At 35.0% G+C, this 18,069-nt stretch overlaps 1 protein-coding gene across 3 annotated transcripts in view; it reads right to left on the bottom strand.

Annotated features, from left to right (window-relative positions):
* The window catches only part of SPRED1 (sprouty related EVH1 domain containing 1), a gene marked incomplete at its 5' end in the record, with an annotated part of 123,717 nt that overhangs the window by 23,254 nt on the left and 82,394 nt on the right, over nucleotides 1–18,069 (bottom strand). For all 3 annotated transcript variants that reach the window (XM_080808324.1, XM_080808323.1, XM_080808322.1), the window contains 2 exons: nucleotides 10,452–10,501; nucleotides 13,819–13,987. In XM_080808324.1, coding sequence (XP_080664450.1) covers nucleotides 10,452–10,501; nucleotides 13,819–13,987 — 219 coding nt within the window. The remainder of the gene's footprint in view (nucleotides 1–10,451; nucleotides 10,502–13,818; nucleotides 13,988–18,069) is intronic.

The following is an 18,069-nucleotide window of genomic DNA, read 5'->3' as shown; positions in this document are numbered from 1 at the left end:
ATAGACTCTTGGAAGTAAATCTGATGTAACAGGAATTAAAATGTAGGAAAAAAGTCTTTAACAAAAAAATCTTCACCCACAAAAGAAATAATTCTAATAAATGTAAAAGTTCAAATTACACAGAAAAATTCTGCTCATTATCCCAACCCCATGGAATAACACCTACTATAACTTGACATAGAGCTTTCCAGACTTCTTAATGCATGTGTATTGGTTCATATCCTACAAAGAATATGGTTTCATTTATACTATAGACAGTCTATTCATGTGGTGCTTTTTCTCACTTCAAAATATATCATGGACCTCTCACCACATCAGTTCATAAAGATGTACCTTGTGCTTTGAAATGGTTGCAAAAAAGTTCAGTATTTGTTTGTGTCATCTATTCTATAAGCAATACTAATTGTGAACCTTTAGATTCCTTCCAACTTTCTATTATATATGTTGCAATGCACGTCCTTATACACACAACCTGGTGCAGTGCTAATATTATTTCCTTAGGATTCATTCCCATAAATACAATCACTGAATAAAGAATATACATATATTTTCATTACATTACCAAGCTACCTTCTAGTAAGCTTATGTATCATTTGAAAACACCTCAATAGTACATGTCAGAGAGACCATTTCCTCACATCTCTGTTCACACTGGGCTTTGCTACTTACCTATCTTTGCCAATCTTATTTGTCAAATAAGAAAAATACTTTGTTATTTTCCAAGAACGTATCTGCACTATTTCCATAATTAAAATTAATAAAAACCAAAACTTTAAGTTCGATACAACTGAGTAAAAAAGTATTCAGCTTAGTCAAATTTGAATGTTTTTAACGGAATTACAAACCCTTAAAAGTAACAATTACTATGGGAACATGGACATATTCTAAAGTTAGGTGTTGGGAAAAGCCAAAAATCTTTCACAAGAGCAGAAAATTTAACACATGATATAAAGACTGTACATACATTTGCATGCTCCCTGGCTTTAAAAAAATTATCTATAGCAGTCCTATACACCCACATTCAGTGCTCTTAGGATTGTGCTGGCATAGGCTCATCTGTATTATCTATATGTAACCGATGCCAATATTTAATGTACAATGGAAATCTGTTTCACTCTCAGAGGGTGGTATAATAATTATTCTCCTATGGTTGCTAAGAGATTGTGTAGCTTTTTCTTTTTCTAAGATTACTATAGCAATTTAATGTGTAGAGGCAAAAGGATGCTGGGTGAAACAATAAAATAATTCCAGCTGTAGCTCGCTATCAGAACATAAGGCTAGATGACAGCTACAGAGAAAATGGAAACAGACTTTGCTTCTCTCCTCCCTTTATCCCTTCTTACTGTGTAATTCTGAGTACAGACAACTTAGTGTTGTTCTGCAAACCTTTTTTTTTTTAGCAGAATTTTTTTAAAAGATTTTATTTATTCAGTTTACAGACAGAGATCACAAGTAAGCAGAGAAGCAGACAGAGAGAGGAGGAAGCAGGCTCCCTGCTGAGCAGAGAGCCGGATGTGGGGCTCGATACCAGGACCCTGGGATCATGACCTGAGCTGAAGGCAGAGGCTTTAACCCACTGAGCCACCCAGGCACCATCTGCAAACCTTTTTAAATATGATTCCCAATGAATAATCACATGTGGAAAAAGTGTTATTGGTCTACTTGCTGCTCAAGAACTTTACTCTTGTTCTTGTATATCACAAAACACAGGTTTGAAAATGTGTGTCTGGGTTATAACCAACAAGAGAAGATTTTAGTAATTATATTATTAGTTAATTTTAGCATGATGGAAGAATTTTAAAATGTTCTTTGACGAAGAAGTCTTACATTTTAGCATTGCATATATTAAAAATGTTACCAAAACTGTTTTTCTTTTGGCATTTAAAATCGTATACTCAAATTATGCAAACTTGGGAAGCACAGAAAAAATTACAATTCCACAAGCCCAGCAAAATCATCATTAATATTTTGGTGTAGCACCCAGTAGCAATTCATTTTAGATTTGACTACAATTATTTTCTATTCTGCTCACTAGATTTCTTTAGTTCCTTTGATTAGTTTAAGAGTAAGAACACAGTAACCTGTGAGTTTTTAATCTTGCATTTGTCTGTGAGCTTTGTCTAAAAACATTAATAGCACATAAAGAATTTTAAGCAATCTGAACACAGTAATCAGTGATGAAACAATATGGAAGGAATGAGAAATGTACCAAGACATAAAAAGAAAACAAGTCTTCCACCCTAGGTTAATCAACAAACAAACCAAACTACTTTTCTAATGAAGTCAGTTTGACTTAAATGTGGTGTTAGATTTTCAGGAATTGTTTATTGTCCGTTAATTTGTTTTTTAGTTATTTTGTTCCTGGTAATGATATAAATTTACACAATCCTGTAACTGGTAAATCTATTTTTAGGATTTTATCCTAAGGTCACACCTGGAAAAATACCAACAAAAACTAATATAAGAGGCTGTGGAAAATAAAGGTTCAATAAAACATGAATGGTTAAATAAATTGTCTGGCACAGTTACAAGATTAGAATGGCTAAATGCAAAAACTCAAGTCAGACTTTGTGGGTTCACATTTTAGGATTTATACTACTTAAATTTCAACTACCACCATCACTACCATCACCAATACAAAAATGACTCCTTTCAAAACACAATCAAGAAGTGCCCACCTGGCTCAGTCCATGGAGCATGAGACTCTTATCTCAGGGGTATAGGTCTGAGCTCCACACTAGGTACAGATATTACTTAAAAATAAAATGTTTAAAACACGCACACAATCAAAATGGAAAAGAGATTGATTCTCATGGTACTTTAAATAAAGAATTATGGGCGTGCCTGGGTGGCTCCGTCGGTTAAAGCCTCTGCCTTCGGCTCAGGTCATGATCCCAGGGTCCTGGGATCGAGCCCTACATCGGGCTCTCTGCTCAACGGGGAGCCTGCTTCCTCCTCTCTCTCTGCTTGCCTCTCTGCCTACCTGTGATCTCTGTCAAATAAATAAATAAAATCTTTAAAAAAAAATGATATGGTTTAACAAGATAATCAATAGAATCTGAATTACTACTTTAATTAATCTCTGTTACTGGAGAAATAATCCAGCATATCTGAACAACAAGAGCTGTTCTCTGGTCGGAGAAACACTGTAAAAATGATCTTACAACAAATACGAGATAGCATTTTGAAAAAAAAAACAAAAACACCTTAACTGGCTCATTTTCCCCTCCCCCTTAACTGGCTCATTAAAACAGTCAAAGAAAGAAACCAATGAAAACAACATTCATACTTTTTTACAACTAGGTTAAAAATCATAAGTGTGAAGGTTTTTCTTTAAAAAACCCTTCTTGGGGGGCACCTGGGTGGCTCAGTGGGTTAAAGCCTCTGCCTTCAGCTCGGGTCACGATCCCAGTGGGACCGAGCCCCGCATTGGGCTCTCTGCTCAGCAGGGAGCCTGCTTCCCCCTCTCTCTCTGCCTGCCTCTCTGCCTGCTTGTGATCTCTGTCTGTCAAATAAATAAATAAAATCTAAAAACAAAACAAAACAAAACAAAACAAAACCCTTCTTGGGTACCACCTAGGTATGTCATCAGCACTGTACTAAAAACATCAGGGATAAAAGATAAGCAAGATGCAATTTTAAATCCAAATCATGATGTATTTTATATAACCCTTCGAAGACAGATACGAAATAAAAAGGTAGACATCTTCTTGTTGATTTATGATGACTGATAAAGACACCAAATTACTGAAAGCAGAAAAGGGCCCACCAGCAAATAACCAAATGCCTCGTATAACTTTAGAACAGAAAAGGTGCTCAAATAACTGGTGAATAAGTTGTTGAATAAATAAATAAAATGGAGAGGATTTCCACTCTGATATTTTAATGTCTTTAAGACATTTAATGATCTAAATAAAACACAATCATTACCTTTTCTGGTTTAAAAAAAAAAAAAACGATAATGGGTTATTCTTTAAAACCCATTTTCATTGCCTTTGCAAATAATCACCAATGAAGTAAACCTGACAATAACTACTACTATGAATCACAACCAAGTTGTATTCTAAATAATTTCAAAATGTTTACTTATGCCAAGCTCAAAGGTGAATTACAAAACAATGATGTAGTTTATTTCTGATACAGTGATTATATTAAAATATTTTACAATCTCTAATATATTCTGAAGTAAGAATGACAGTAAAAACTTTGGCATATCATGAAATCAATGGCACTAAGGTATATTTCTGAGTTTTCTTCCATAGTTCCAATTATGGACATTGATTCTTTAAAAATTTTTCAAACAGGAAGTTCAGAAAAATTTATCTCACATATTTGCTAGCATCTCAGCATCCCCCACTCCTTTCTTGATATAATTAAGGCTAATGTATATATAATCAGGTTAGACTTTTTAAAACAATAAAGACAATTTTCTTCCTACCTGAACATACTCTCTGTTATAAAAGGGCTATAAAACCAAGATATAATACACTCTTCTATTGAAAGAATTTACCCTAAGCTAGACATCATCTGAAAAACTGAGAACTGATGAAGATTAGGGATTAAAGGAACATGACTACAGATGTTAGCTTTCATTCTCATCATATTCCCTTCCTGCTCGTGTACTGTTAGCCATTGCTGCACAATAAATTACCAGAAAACAGCAGCTTCAAAAAACACACATTTATTATCCCACAGTTTCAGTGAGTGAGAAATTTTGAAGCACCTTAGCTGAATGTCTCTGGCTTACAATCCTTTAGGACATCACAGTAAAGGTACTATCCACGGCTGCAGTTATCTGAAGGCTTGTTTGAGGCTGGAAGACTTTCGTCCAAGACCAACCCATTTCCTTGCTGGCTGTTGAAAAAAGGTCTTAGTTCCTCACGACATGGATTTCCTCACAGGACCTCTCAAGTATCCTTGCACACAGTAGCAAGCTTCTCCCAAAGTTGAGTAATCCAAGAAAAAGAGCAAGATGGAAGCCACAAATCTTCTTAGGACCTACTCTCACTTCCTCCACATTCTATTTGTTAGAAGTGAGTCATAAGCACAGTGCACATAAGCACTCCAAGAGAGGGGAATTAGACTAGAATGAAGACAGGAGTATGAAAGAATTTGTGGACATATTTTAAAACCACTACTGTTCACCACTTTTTGGACAAATAATTTACAGTTTTTTCATATACAAAATACACACACTCATTCCCCTCCCAAGGCTCCCCCGAAGTCTCATCTCTTTAGAGCAACAACTTCACTTCCAGGATGTTGTGACCAAAATAGATCCATGTACAGATGAAACTTCTCAGGTATAGTTCCTTAAGTACAATCATCTGAGTATAATTTCTCCCAATGTGAAGACCTGGGAACTAAAGTGACAAATTATCTGCCCTACACATACCCAAACTACAAGGGTAGGATAGGGAGAAAAATTGTTTTAACACCATCGTGTACAGAAGAAAATAGGGAGGCACAATGGAGTCAGATCCAAAGTAATTCTGAAATCAAGGTGGACACATCTTACAAGTTGCATGAAGAGAACTTAGGACTTAGGAAGAATTCTCCATGGCTCTTGGCTCCAGCCTTGGAGATTTGGTCTCTGATTTCTGAGTCACCCTTCCATTTTTTGAAAGGTAGCCCATGTTTACATACATGTGTATAGAATGTTTTAACCTGACTCCTACCAGAATTTTGGAAACCTAAATAACCACTCTTCAGTCCAAGGTGGTGATACTTCTGCCAAAATACTGTGGGTCTCTTGTGATTCTTATCAGGGTTCACACCATTAGACAAAAAGCACAGTCACAAATCCGAGATAAAACGCTTCTCTACTTTAAATTTTTGCTAAGGGACACCCTAATCTGATAATAAGCCCCATCACTTTGATTGAAAGGTTCTTGGAGGCATACCTTAGATCTTTCTGAGGTCTTAAGAATAGATTTTATAAATCACACACTTGGCTTCATCTTTAGACAAAGCTATTCCGAGAGTGCCCTGGATCTGATCTTTGCCTGAAAGCCATTTCCTAATTTTGGCATAGTCTGATATACTAAGAGGATGAGAATTTTCAAACCTGCAGGTCCTGGCTCCATTTTGTTTAGGAGCCCTTCCTTATCCCATTTCCTATAAGCAGAAAGAAGAAACCAAGCAACACTTTTTACCTTCTGCTTGAAAAATTTTCTTAGCTAGATCACCTAGCTCCTCAGATACATTTTCTTTTTTTTTTTTTTTAAACATTTTTATTTATTTATTTGACAAAAGGAGATCACAAGTAGGCAGAGAAGCAGGCAGAGAGAGAAGAGGAAGCAGGCTCCCTGCTGAGCGGAGAGCTCAATGCGGGGCTTGATCCCAGGACCCTGGGATCATGACCTGACCCACTGAGCCACCCAGGCGCCCCCTTGGATACATTTTCTAAGGCCCATATTACTGCAAATGACAGTGTTGCTAACCCTTCTGTGCCACTACGTAGCGACTCCCTTTCTCCCAGCTTCCAATATGGTTTTCTTCATTTTCATGTAAGCCTTCACTGGCTTTTCAAGTATTTGTTACAGTAGCACCCCATTTATGGGTACCTAAATCTGTATTAGTTAAAAATTACCCCCAAACTTAATGGTTCCAATTGACACTTAACATAAATGATTTCTGTAGGTCAGAAATTAAGAATTTTGACTGTTAACTGAAAGGGTTCTGGCTCACAGTCTCCAGTGAGTTACAATCAAAACATCAACTATGGCTACAGTCATCTAAAGGCTTGTTTGGGAGTAAATGACTGGCTTCCCAGATGGCTCACTAACATTGTTACTATCACAAGACTTCAGTTCCTTACCACATGGACATCTCCATTGGGTTGTCTGAGTATCCTAATCCTGTGAGAGTTGTCATTTTCTAGTACAGGCAATCCAAGAGCATCAGAAAGAAGCTGCAATGTCTTTTATGATCAACCCTTGGAATTCACATTTTGTCACTTCTACCATAAGTCTCTTTGGTAAGAAAGAACTAAGTATAATGTATACTCAGGGAGAGGAGAATTAGGTTCTATCAAAAGGAATATAATTTAATAATCTATTTTAAAAACACCACAGAATATAAAGCCAAAAGTTAAAACTTGATATGAAAATCGCTTAGTAAAATTGCATTTAAATGGAAGCCTACTACTATAATCTCTAGTGACATTGCATATTTTCTATTTTATTATGAAAATAAAAAAACCAAGCAAGTGCTTTAGTGTCTAATGAAGCTAAAATATAAATAACTCTTTAAGGGTATGGGTGTGTGTGTAACATTTTGGATTGAGGGCACTGGAGATACCTTACTATTAAGTAGCCATCCCAAGGAGCTAACAGAATAACTACTCTTGCCGCTCTTTATACTACAGTAATTCTCTTCACTAGCATCCTCCTAATTCTAACTTTTCATTCTTTTGTCTGCTTCTGAAATAAATTTATTATTCTTCATTAATATCATCCCCATTTTTAACTCTATATCAAAGCCTTGACATATACAGTACTAGTAGCAAATACAATGATGGAAACAACAGTTTTTTACAAAATCCACTGACTTTTATATGCACAGAGTACTGCAAACAATTATGTCCTGTAGCAGTTTTTCCTTTACATAATGGTATATAAAGAAATGCTGTGAAACCAAATCAGAAGAATATCAAAATGACTAACAGCATTATGTAATGGACTGTGTTATATGTGAAACTCTACTTTCTGAAACTGAATTTTTTCTTTTTTTTTTTTAGATTTTATTTATTTATTTGAGAGAGAATGAGTGAGAGAGAGCATGAGAGAGGACAAGGTCAGAGGGAGAAGCAGACTCCCCAAGGAGCTGGGATCCTGATGCAGGACTCGATCCTGGAAGTCCGGGATCATGACCTGAGCCAAAGGCAGTCGCTCAACCAATTGAGACACCCAGGCGTCCCTCTGAAACTGAATTTTAACCAAAGTTACTTTCATCACAGGGAGCAATCCAGAAAATGCTTCCCCATTTCCAGACCAATTTTAACTGATACCAGAACAAAATGGAACTTTGTTAAAGACTTAAGTAAAAATATTATTTTCATTTTATTACTTATTTCTTATATCTAATTAACTGCACCTCACTGTATTTTTAAAATAATAAATAACCAAACATAAAATTAAAAGATTCATATATTTAAACACAACAAAGGATGCTTAAATGTACAATAGGGGGACTGGTAATTAGGATATATCTATTAAAAAACAAATTACATAAAAATAATAAAAATTATAAACCTGAAGTATTTAAGGACACAAATATATACTGGAGTGGAAAAAAAAGACTACAGCATAATGGTATTATAATAACCCATGTGCATGCCCATTTATGTGTACAGAAAAAAATCCAGCAGGCTTTATTAAAAAATATGTATGGTGGTTATCATGGATAATAGCATACATGTTTTTTTCTTTAAACTTCGCTATATTTCTCAAATTTTCCAAATAAAAACATTTTTATTTTCTGATTATAAATGCACATAAAACATTTGCCATGTCTTTAGGTTACAACTATTTTTACAGTAATATAAATAATTAATACTAGGTATACAGGGAAATTTGGGTTCTTTTACTGTTATAATATTGTTGCGAAATATTAATACTTATCATATCAAAGCTGAAAAATGTGGAAAAGTTCTAAAAAGAAAGACCTATATAGCTCAGAATCCCCCAATCCAAAAGTAATAAACAAAAATATTTAACATTTTAGCATAGTGGTAACACCATCTAATTTTTATGTTTTTATTACTTAGTATATTATAAGCAAATTACTAATAAAATGTTTAATGGTTGCATGATAAAGATATACTTTGATTAATTCAATCATTCAAGTTTTCCCAAATAGCTTATTTTTATTATTAATACTTTATTTCTTAAAAAATTATTATTATTTTAAGATTTTAATTTATTTGACAGAGGAAGACACAGCAAGAGAGAGGAACACGCTCAATCCCAGGACCCCATGATCATGACCTGAGCAGAAGGGAGATGCTTAACAACTGAGCCACCTAGGTGCCCCTATTATTTATGCTTTAAATACTCATACCTAAAAATCTGTGTATAAAAAAAATCTTTGTCCAAGAAAAAACAAGCAAAAAAACACTTTCTGCATCTCTATTCCTTAGTATAAATTACTGGAAATTGGTTCACTAGATCAACAGGCATTCAGGTTTCTGTTTTTAAGGCTTTTTAATATGTATTATCAAACTGCCTTCTAGAAAGAACCTACCTACCTACATTTTCTCTAGCACAGCATCAATCTGTCAATCTCACAGAGAGACACAGTATGGGGCAGTGTCAATTTTTTATTTTTTATTTTTATTTTCTGAAGATTGTATTTATTTGAAAGAGAGAAAGAGAACAGGGAGAAGGAGATGATGAACAAGAGGGACAAGAAGACTCCATGCTGAGCATGAAGCCCAATGCAAGGCATCAAAGATCCCAGGACCCAGAGATCATGACCTGAGCTGAAATCAAGAGTTGGACACTTAACCATCTGAGCCACCCAGGCACCCCGGGGTGGGGGGGTGTTGTCAATTTTTAAACCTTTCTTCCTTTGATAACTAAAAAATGTTAATTTACACTACCTGCTGCTTACCACTTGTTCATATACGCTTACTAACAATATGCAATTCCTTTTTTGTGAATTCTTTATACAAGTACCTTGCCTATATTTGATGGTTAATTTTATCTGTCAACTTGGCTAGGCTATAGTGCCAAGCTGTTCAATCAAACACCAGTCCAAATGTTGTGGAGGCATTTTCAGATGTGACTAACATTTAAATCAGTATATTTTAAGTAAAGGAGACTACCCTCCATAAAGCAGACAGGTCTCATTTTGAAAAGACTTAAAAAAAAAAAAAAAAAGAAAGAAAGAAAGACCTAGGTCCCCCAAAGAGGAAGTCTGCCATGAGACTGCCTTCCAACTCAAAACTGAGACATCAAAGTGTGTCAAAACTGCCATACATGCCTGCCTACCTACCCTGTGCATTTCTGACTTGTCAGTCCCCACAATCACTGAGCCAATTCCTTTAAAAAAACAAACCAAAAAAACGAACCACCACCAACAACAAACCATTCCAAGGAAACTAAACAAGAACAAACTCTCTATAACACATGCATACCTATATCGTGCCCACACATCCTATTGCTTCTGTTTCTCTGTGTTTCTTAACAAATACAGTGTTGGGGGTGGGGGCTGGGTGAGCCTGGTGGTGGGTATTAAGGAGGGCACATATTGCATGGAGCACTGGGTGAGGTACATAAACAATGAATTTTGGAACACGCACACAAAATTAAATTAAATTAAAAAAAAAAACAAATACAGTGTCAAGAAATTTTCTTAGAAATTTATATAAGTTGTTAATTTCTCAAGGTTAGTGATTTCCTCCCTATCCTTACATTCAGAAATTCCTTTCAAGGCAAACTACTTACTTGTAAGTCATCTTCTATTCCTTCAGCTTCATTTTTAAGTGTTGGGCATCCTAAGAAAACAGGTAGATGTTAATTACACAAAGAATTTTTGTCTTAGGTTTTAATAATTGACTAATAGATTAAATCATTACAATACTATAGAACTGATAAGAGATCATTCTGGGCTGCCTGGCTACAAGTCAGATGTTGGCCACTCACACCTGCCTCTTTGTTAGGAGAATAAAGTGATTGTTTTCCTCTTTTATGGGTATATTTCCAGTAATTTTCTAACAAGATGTTCTCTGTGAAAGTGTACTATCTCTAGTAAGCCCTACCCCTGATTTTTCTAAAATGTTCAAACTGCTAGGCAGGGTATATGCTTTAAAACTCCTCTGGTGTTACCCACATGTGATTTATTCAATTTTCTAAATATTCTTACCCAGAAAACAGTATTTAATACCCCAAACAAAGGTTTTAGTTGCTTTTGCAAGAAAGAAAACAAATAAGCCTTAAACCACTGTTTACAGCCAATAGCCAGTTGTTGCTATTGATCTTTGTGTATCAATGTCTCTCTGTATATTTTCCTAGTGTTCAAGAGGGTCTTTAGTTTCAACAAATTAATAAGGAAGGATGTCTTAGCAAAGTATTACTAGTTTATGCTACCCTTGAGAGATACAGCTGACATGGAGATGAGTAGAAATTTGTCCTTCCGAAAGGGCTGCATATTTTATTCTTGTTGTCATGGAAGACTAAGTAAAAGAAATGTAATGGGACTGGTGGAATTCTATACAGTGGCTGGTAATAACACTAACCAATATGTTTTAAAAAATGTTCAAAAATAACAAGATAGATTAGTACTATAGTCTATTCTACCTGGCAAGGAGTTTGTAGGCTCCTCTACATATATAAACTGTCCTTTAAAACATGAAACTTAATCCTAATCTATTTGATCCTAGTGAAAGAAGTATCCTTTTATGGAGCCATGAGTGTGGCTTCAAAGTAATAACACTTTAGGAAATGCAAACTGGTGCAGCCACTGTGGAAAACAGTATAGAAGTTCCTCAGAAAGTAATCACGTTACTATTTACACAAAAAAATACAAGAACACTAATTCAAAGGGATACATACACCTCTAAGCTTATTGCAGCATTATTTACAATAGTCAAATATGGAAGCAGCCCAAGTGTCCACTGATAGATGAATGGATAAAGAAGAGTTGGTATATATACATGGTGGAATACTATCCAGCCATAAAGAATGAAACCTTGCCATTTGCAACACCATGGACAGAGTCAGGGAATATAATGCTAAGCAAAGTCAGAGAATGACAGATACCATATGATTTCATTCACATGTGGAATTTAAGAAACAAAACAAAAGATCAAAGGAAAAAGAGAGACAGAAATCAAGAATGAGACTCTTAACTGTAAAGAATAAACTGACGGTTATGACAGGGGAGGTGTTTGGGGGTAGGTGAAATATGTGAGGGGAATTAAGAATACACTTATGATGAGCAGTGAGTAATGTATAGTATTGCTGAATCATTGTATCATACACCTGAAACTAATGTAACACTATATGTGCTATATATACATATACTGGAATGAAGATAAAAAGCTTAATAAAAAAAGGAAAAAGTAAAAATAAATTAAAAATTCTAGCAGCCATAGATAATGATTGTCTTTTTAAAGTAGCAGTACTTGAACACTAGCTAAATATCAGAATCAACTGGGGAAATTTCAGAAAAGATGCTGGTACCACAGTATATTCTCAAACCAATATTGCCAGAACCTATGGGATAAGTCATAGGGCTTTATGTCTTTTTTATTTCTTGCAGTGGTTTGAGAACCACAACCACTACCACAGGACCTCAGGGACTTTTTTTCCCCTCTAAATTCATAATAGAATCATTTCACAATTCTTCATCACATTTGAAATAGGAAGAACTTCAAAAACAAACAAACAAACAAACGGATGCCTCAGCTCCCGTCCCCAGGCAGACAGATTCAAATAGTCAGAGTAGGGACCAGTTATTCTATTTTGCGAAGTGTCCCAGGTGACTAAAATGTGTAGCCAACATTGAGAACAATGATCTGGAAAGAACTTACAGGTTCTTGTAATAAACATAAAATAAATGTTATCATTCCACAAAGTTTTTTCTGAACTGAAAAACACTGTTTATCAATCTCTCATCTTTTAAAATAGCTGAATAAATTATTTAAGCACAGTTTCATGCACTATCAGTACAGATCTATACTAAGCATTTCCAGGTTCTTGCCTATGGTCAGTCTCATTCATTTCTTCTAATTTTCCGAGTACGATGTTATTTTCAAAATACAACAAATCACAATGCTGCTAATATATTTTGATTTAGTTACTTTATATAGAAGTTGATTTCTATTTATAGAGACAATTTTCTTTCTTTATTAGAAAAACAAATCAAGTCTTAATTATAACTTCATTTTGGGGATGAAATGGGCTTTAAAGTGATTTCTTTTTGCTTAATTAAGCAGAGGCCAGTCTTACATCTAAATATATTCTTTTTCCCTTTAAAACCTGCAGGCTTTAGAGTTAACAATTTAACAGATTGGCAACATATACGAAGAGATGCATGGGGCTCTGGTCTCTACCAACCCTTAATAATGAAATCAGGTGAAGAGTTTCAAGAAAAGGTTTGGCATAGGAAAAATAGAGCCTACATATGAAATAATAACCAAATACAGTTGAACCTTGAACAATACAGGGGTCAGGGACATCAACCCCTGCCCCACCCCAATGCAGTTAAAAATCCACGTACCACTTTTCTTTCCCCAAACACTTAACTACTAATAGTCCATTGCTGACTGAAGCATTACCAATAATATAAACAGTTTTAACATATACTTTGTATGTTATATGTACTATTTTCTTAGAATAAAATAGAGAAAAGAAAACAATAGCAAGCAAATCATAAGGAAGAGAAAAATATATTCATGGTACTGTACTATAAAATAATCCACATCTAGTAGACTGGCACAGTTCAAGCCCATGTTGTTCAAGGGTCAACTATATTTGATTATTAGGAATGTTCTTTTTTATGACCAAAACAAGGATATGACTGATAATAATAACACACAAGGATTTTGAAAGTTCTGACTATTTCCCTCTTCACACTCCTACTTAAAAACATTTGCATTATCTGATGGCTGCTATTAATGGGTTCAAGAAAATACATGTAAGTGGTATATGTGACAAATATAAAACAGATTAAAAAACCTATTATTTTATCTTTGCCTACAGTGAGCTTTCAAAACTAATTACATATATCACAAAAGATGACCTGCTTAAAGTCACTCTACTCTACTACATATATGATAAACAAATTAAGAAAATAGTCAAGAAAACCTACCTTGAGAAATATCTTCTATAGCTCTTCGAATGCCTCTATCAAAAGCCCTAGCATCAGCAGGACTTTGAAAGGTAAGGCCAAATTTCTTGTCATCAATCTTCCAGTGGTGAAATGTTGGAGTGACCTTATTATAAATGAGGTCTTTTTTAAGCATACATTCCAAAACCACCTGCCAAAAGTTAAAGGCCAAAGATTACTATAATATATCAAATAATCTAATGTAGCTCTTAAATACAAACTGAGGTGAGAATAAGAGCTATTATATTTCAGTAAATGCATTTCCTCCCCTCTATTACCCCCTATTAATGTAGAGGTCTTGCTATTTCATCTATTTCATAAAGTCACTCAATACAGAAATTTAAAAATGTGATTAAAGAGGATTCTGGGAAGATGACAAAGTAAGAAGGAAACTTTCTCCCCACCTAAACAACGATTACACTGGCAGAATCTGTCTGACAGAACTATGTTGAAACTCTGAAGTCTGTTAGGTTTGCAATTCCCAAGGGAAGACACAGACAGTAAATTGGGGTTAATTGGTCAATTTCAGCATTAGTAGAGTAGCAGCTACCCAAACCCCATGGCAGGGAGGTATATATAACATGTTCCTTAGAGCAGCTCACACACAAATCACAGGAGCCAGGGTGGGTAAAAAGGACCGTGTCCTCCAAATATCAGCAATCCATGTGCTCTGATTACTGATGGCTGAGAGGTGCAGATGAAGAAGAGGACAGCCATAGCTGTTATACCTTCCCTTACTGTTGCAAGTCCCTCCTCGACAAAAGGAAGAGATGTCCAGGTTATTTAAAGGATCAGCATCCTTTTTTAGCTATCTTTTTTTTTTTTTTTTTTTACTTTTTCCCATTTTGGGTACCAAACACTTAAAGAGGAGGACATTCAAAAACAATTACATTCATGGGGAAAATCAGAAAGTGACTATTCATATCCAAGGAAATACTCAGAAAAGACAAGAGAAGACCTAAATTTACACTTCAGGCAGATCCTCAGCAGAGACAACCTACAACAATTTAAAAGGGAAAAAAAAAGCGCAAATCTTACGGAAGGGGGACAATGTGATTTCCAGAGTTAGTTACCACATAATTAGACTCAATGTTCAATGTTCAACAAAAAAGCTCAAGGCACACAAACGGTAAATTCATTTTTTCATTTTCCCACTGTAAGAAAAAAGAAAATCAACAGAAACTGTCCCTAAAAAAGGCATAGCAGATCTATTAGACAAAGGCTTAAAGAAAAAAACCACAAAACTGTTTTAAGGAAAAAGTCAAGAAAATGACCTACAAACAAAATGAAAGTATTAATAAAGAGAAAATCTAAAAAGAAATGAAGAAATTCTGGAGCTGTAAAGTACAATAAATAAAACAAAAAATTCACTACAGAGATTCAAAAGCAGATTTGAACAGGCAGAAAAAGATCTATGAACTTAAAAGTAGACAATGGACATTATTGAGTCTGAAGAATAGAAAGAAAAAAGATTAAAGAAAAGCAACAGCTTAAGGGGCCTGGGGGACAGTATCAAGAGGACCAACATGGGGGTGCCTGGGTGTTTTAGGTGGTTAAGCGTTAAAGCCTTGATTTTGGCTGTGTGATCTTGGGGTCATGCGCTTGAGCCCTGCGTAGGGCTCTGCTCTCAGGATCAAGTCTGCTTGGGATTCTTTCTCCTTCTCCCTTTGCCCCTCCGCATTGTTCCATCCCCCACCTCACTCTCAAAATAAATAAATCAATCTTTAAAAGAAAAAAAAAAAAAAGAACCAACATACATTGTGGGAGCTGCAGAAAGAGAAAAGGAAAAGGGCCAAAGAGAATATGTGAAGAAACAATAATTTAAAACTTCATAAATTTGATGAAAGACATCAATATAAACATCAAAGAAGCTCAATGAACTCCAAGTAAGATGAATTCAAAAGCCACACATCAGACAGAGAGAGAATCTTGAAAGCAGCAAGATACATGTGAACCACCACATTCAAGGGATCCTAAAAGAGTATTAGCAGATTTGTCTTTAGAAACTTTGGGGGCCAGAAGACAATGGGCAGATATATTAAAAGTACTAAAAGAAAAAAAATAAGTCAATCCTTTATTCTGGGCAAAACTGTCCTTCGAAAGTAGGATAGAAACTAAGACATTCTCAGATAAACAAAAGCTGAGAGAATGTTCCCACTAGATCTATCCTGCAAAAAAAGCTCAAGGAAATCCTACAAAGTGAAATGAAATAATACTAGACAGTAACTTGAAGCTGTATGGAGAAATAAAGATCTCAATAAAGGTAAGTGCGTGAGCATTTTAAGAAGCAGTAAAATTTTAACACTGTTTTGTAACTGACACATAGTAAACCTTCAATAAACAGTAGTAGTAGTGGTGATGTTGGTCATGAGGTGACAGCACTAATCCATAATACAATAACCCCTATGAAAAACTAGATCAGTATTTGTGAGAAGACTTTTTTTAATAAAGAAGGAGGAGAAATTTGAAAGATAAATAAAAAGCAGTCAGGAGCTCAAAGAGCTTATGGATAGATTCTGAGAAGCTAAAGTTAACGGATTCTAAAGGCAGTGAAAAATTTCAATCTCCAATGTTTTTCCTCCTTCTGAAAGAAATTCAAGGGTATTTTATAAAAGGGGGAAAAGGAAAATGCCACAGTCACTAAATAACTAAAACTTCTGAAGATACACTCCAAGTTATTTTGGGAAATATAGAGCAAAACTCCCATCATAAAATTACTGGACTGTTTGCCAGAAGTACTTAAAATAGACCGAGTCAAAAATGGGTACAAGTGCATTTTTGTTTTCATTAATAACAACTAACAATTTGGGAGAGCAGAGTAAAATTAAATATGTACTTTCAAACTACTATGTACTTTATTATAGCTGCTACCTTACAAAGAGCTAATTACAGGTTTACAAATTGTATTATCTAAGAAGTAGTACAGCTGGCAACCAGGCTTAAGTTTTTTCACAAATAACTTTATGAAGTATCTTTGACTCCGAGGAAAAATCACTTCATTTTTGAAATAAAAATGCCAAATTCAAATTAGATTACTTCTAACCAAAATCAGTAATTGTTATCTCAAATAGTTGCTTCATATCTAGTTTTCTGGAGGATATAAAATCCTTTATAAAAATACCAAGAAACATCAAACAATACTGTATTATCAAATATATAATTTTACTAATTATCTATTAATAAAAATTTGTCTTCATGTTCTGAGCTGAGCAGATTTTAGACATTTTTAAAACGGAACAGAAGGAACAATGGCAGTGTTTCTCACATAACAGCAGTTCAGCTACAACAGAAGGGAGGGAGTCAGTATTCTTTAAATATATGTATGTCATAAAGAAAAGACTGAGGATCTGCTCTAGATTATAGGAGAATAAAGTTGTGACATCTAAGTACTATGTGATCTCATACTGAAGGAACAAAAATGTTCTAAGAACATTTTTAGGACAGTTGACAAAACTGGAAAATGGATGGTAGATTCAAGTACCTCATTTATGTTAAACTTCCTAAATAGGATAATTAAACTGTGACTAAGAAAATATCTCTGTTCTCAGGAAAAATACACTGAGGTACTAAGAGGTAAAGGGCAGAATATATGCAACCTACTTCAAATAGTTCAGAAACTCTGTGTGTGTGTGTGTGTGTGTGTGTGTGTGTGTGTGTGTGTGTGTGTGTGTCCTGGGGGAGGGGGAGAGAGTAACAAAACCAACAGGCCAAAATGTTAAAGAATTGGTATATGGGGGGGGGGGGGATTTCATGAATTTGGGTAAAAGATGTACAGGAGATCTTATCCTATTCTTGCTAAAAGTTGACTCTTTGCAAAGAAAGGAAATAGACAAAAATAGGCATAAAAGCACAAATAAATGGGGGCACTTGAGTAGCACAGTCAGTTAAGTGTCAGACTCTTGGTTTCAGCTCAGGTCATGATCTCAGGGTCGTGAGATTGAGCCCCACCCTGGGTCCCCACTCAGTGTGGAGTCTGCTTAAGATTCTCTCTCCCCCTCCCTCTGTCTCGCCCTCCCCTCTCCCCTGCACACTCTCTTTAAAATAAATAAAATCTTTTTTTAAAAAAGTATAAATAAACAGAATTAGGAATGAAAGTGGAACAAAACTGAAACCACGGCAAAACTTTAGAAAGTAATAAAGAATACAGTGTAAGGTTTTATAAACCCAAATTTTAGTGAAATAGCCAATTTCCTAGAAAAACTTAATCAAAACTGATTGAAAACAGAAAACCAC

Source organism: Martes martes (assembly GCF_963455335.1).
Source record: "Martes martes genome assembly, chromosome: 7".
NCBI lineage: Eukaryota > Metazoa > Chordata > Mammalia > Carnivora > Mustelidae > Martes > Martes martes.
Note: the sequence above shows the minus strand (reverse complement) of the source record. Positions and strands in the feature narration are given on the sequence as shown.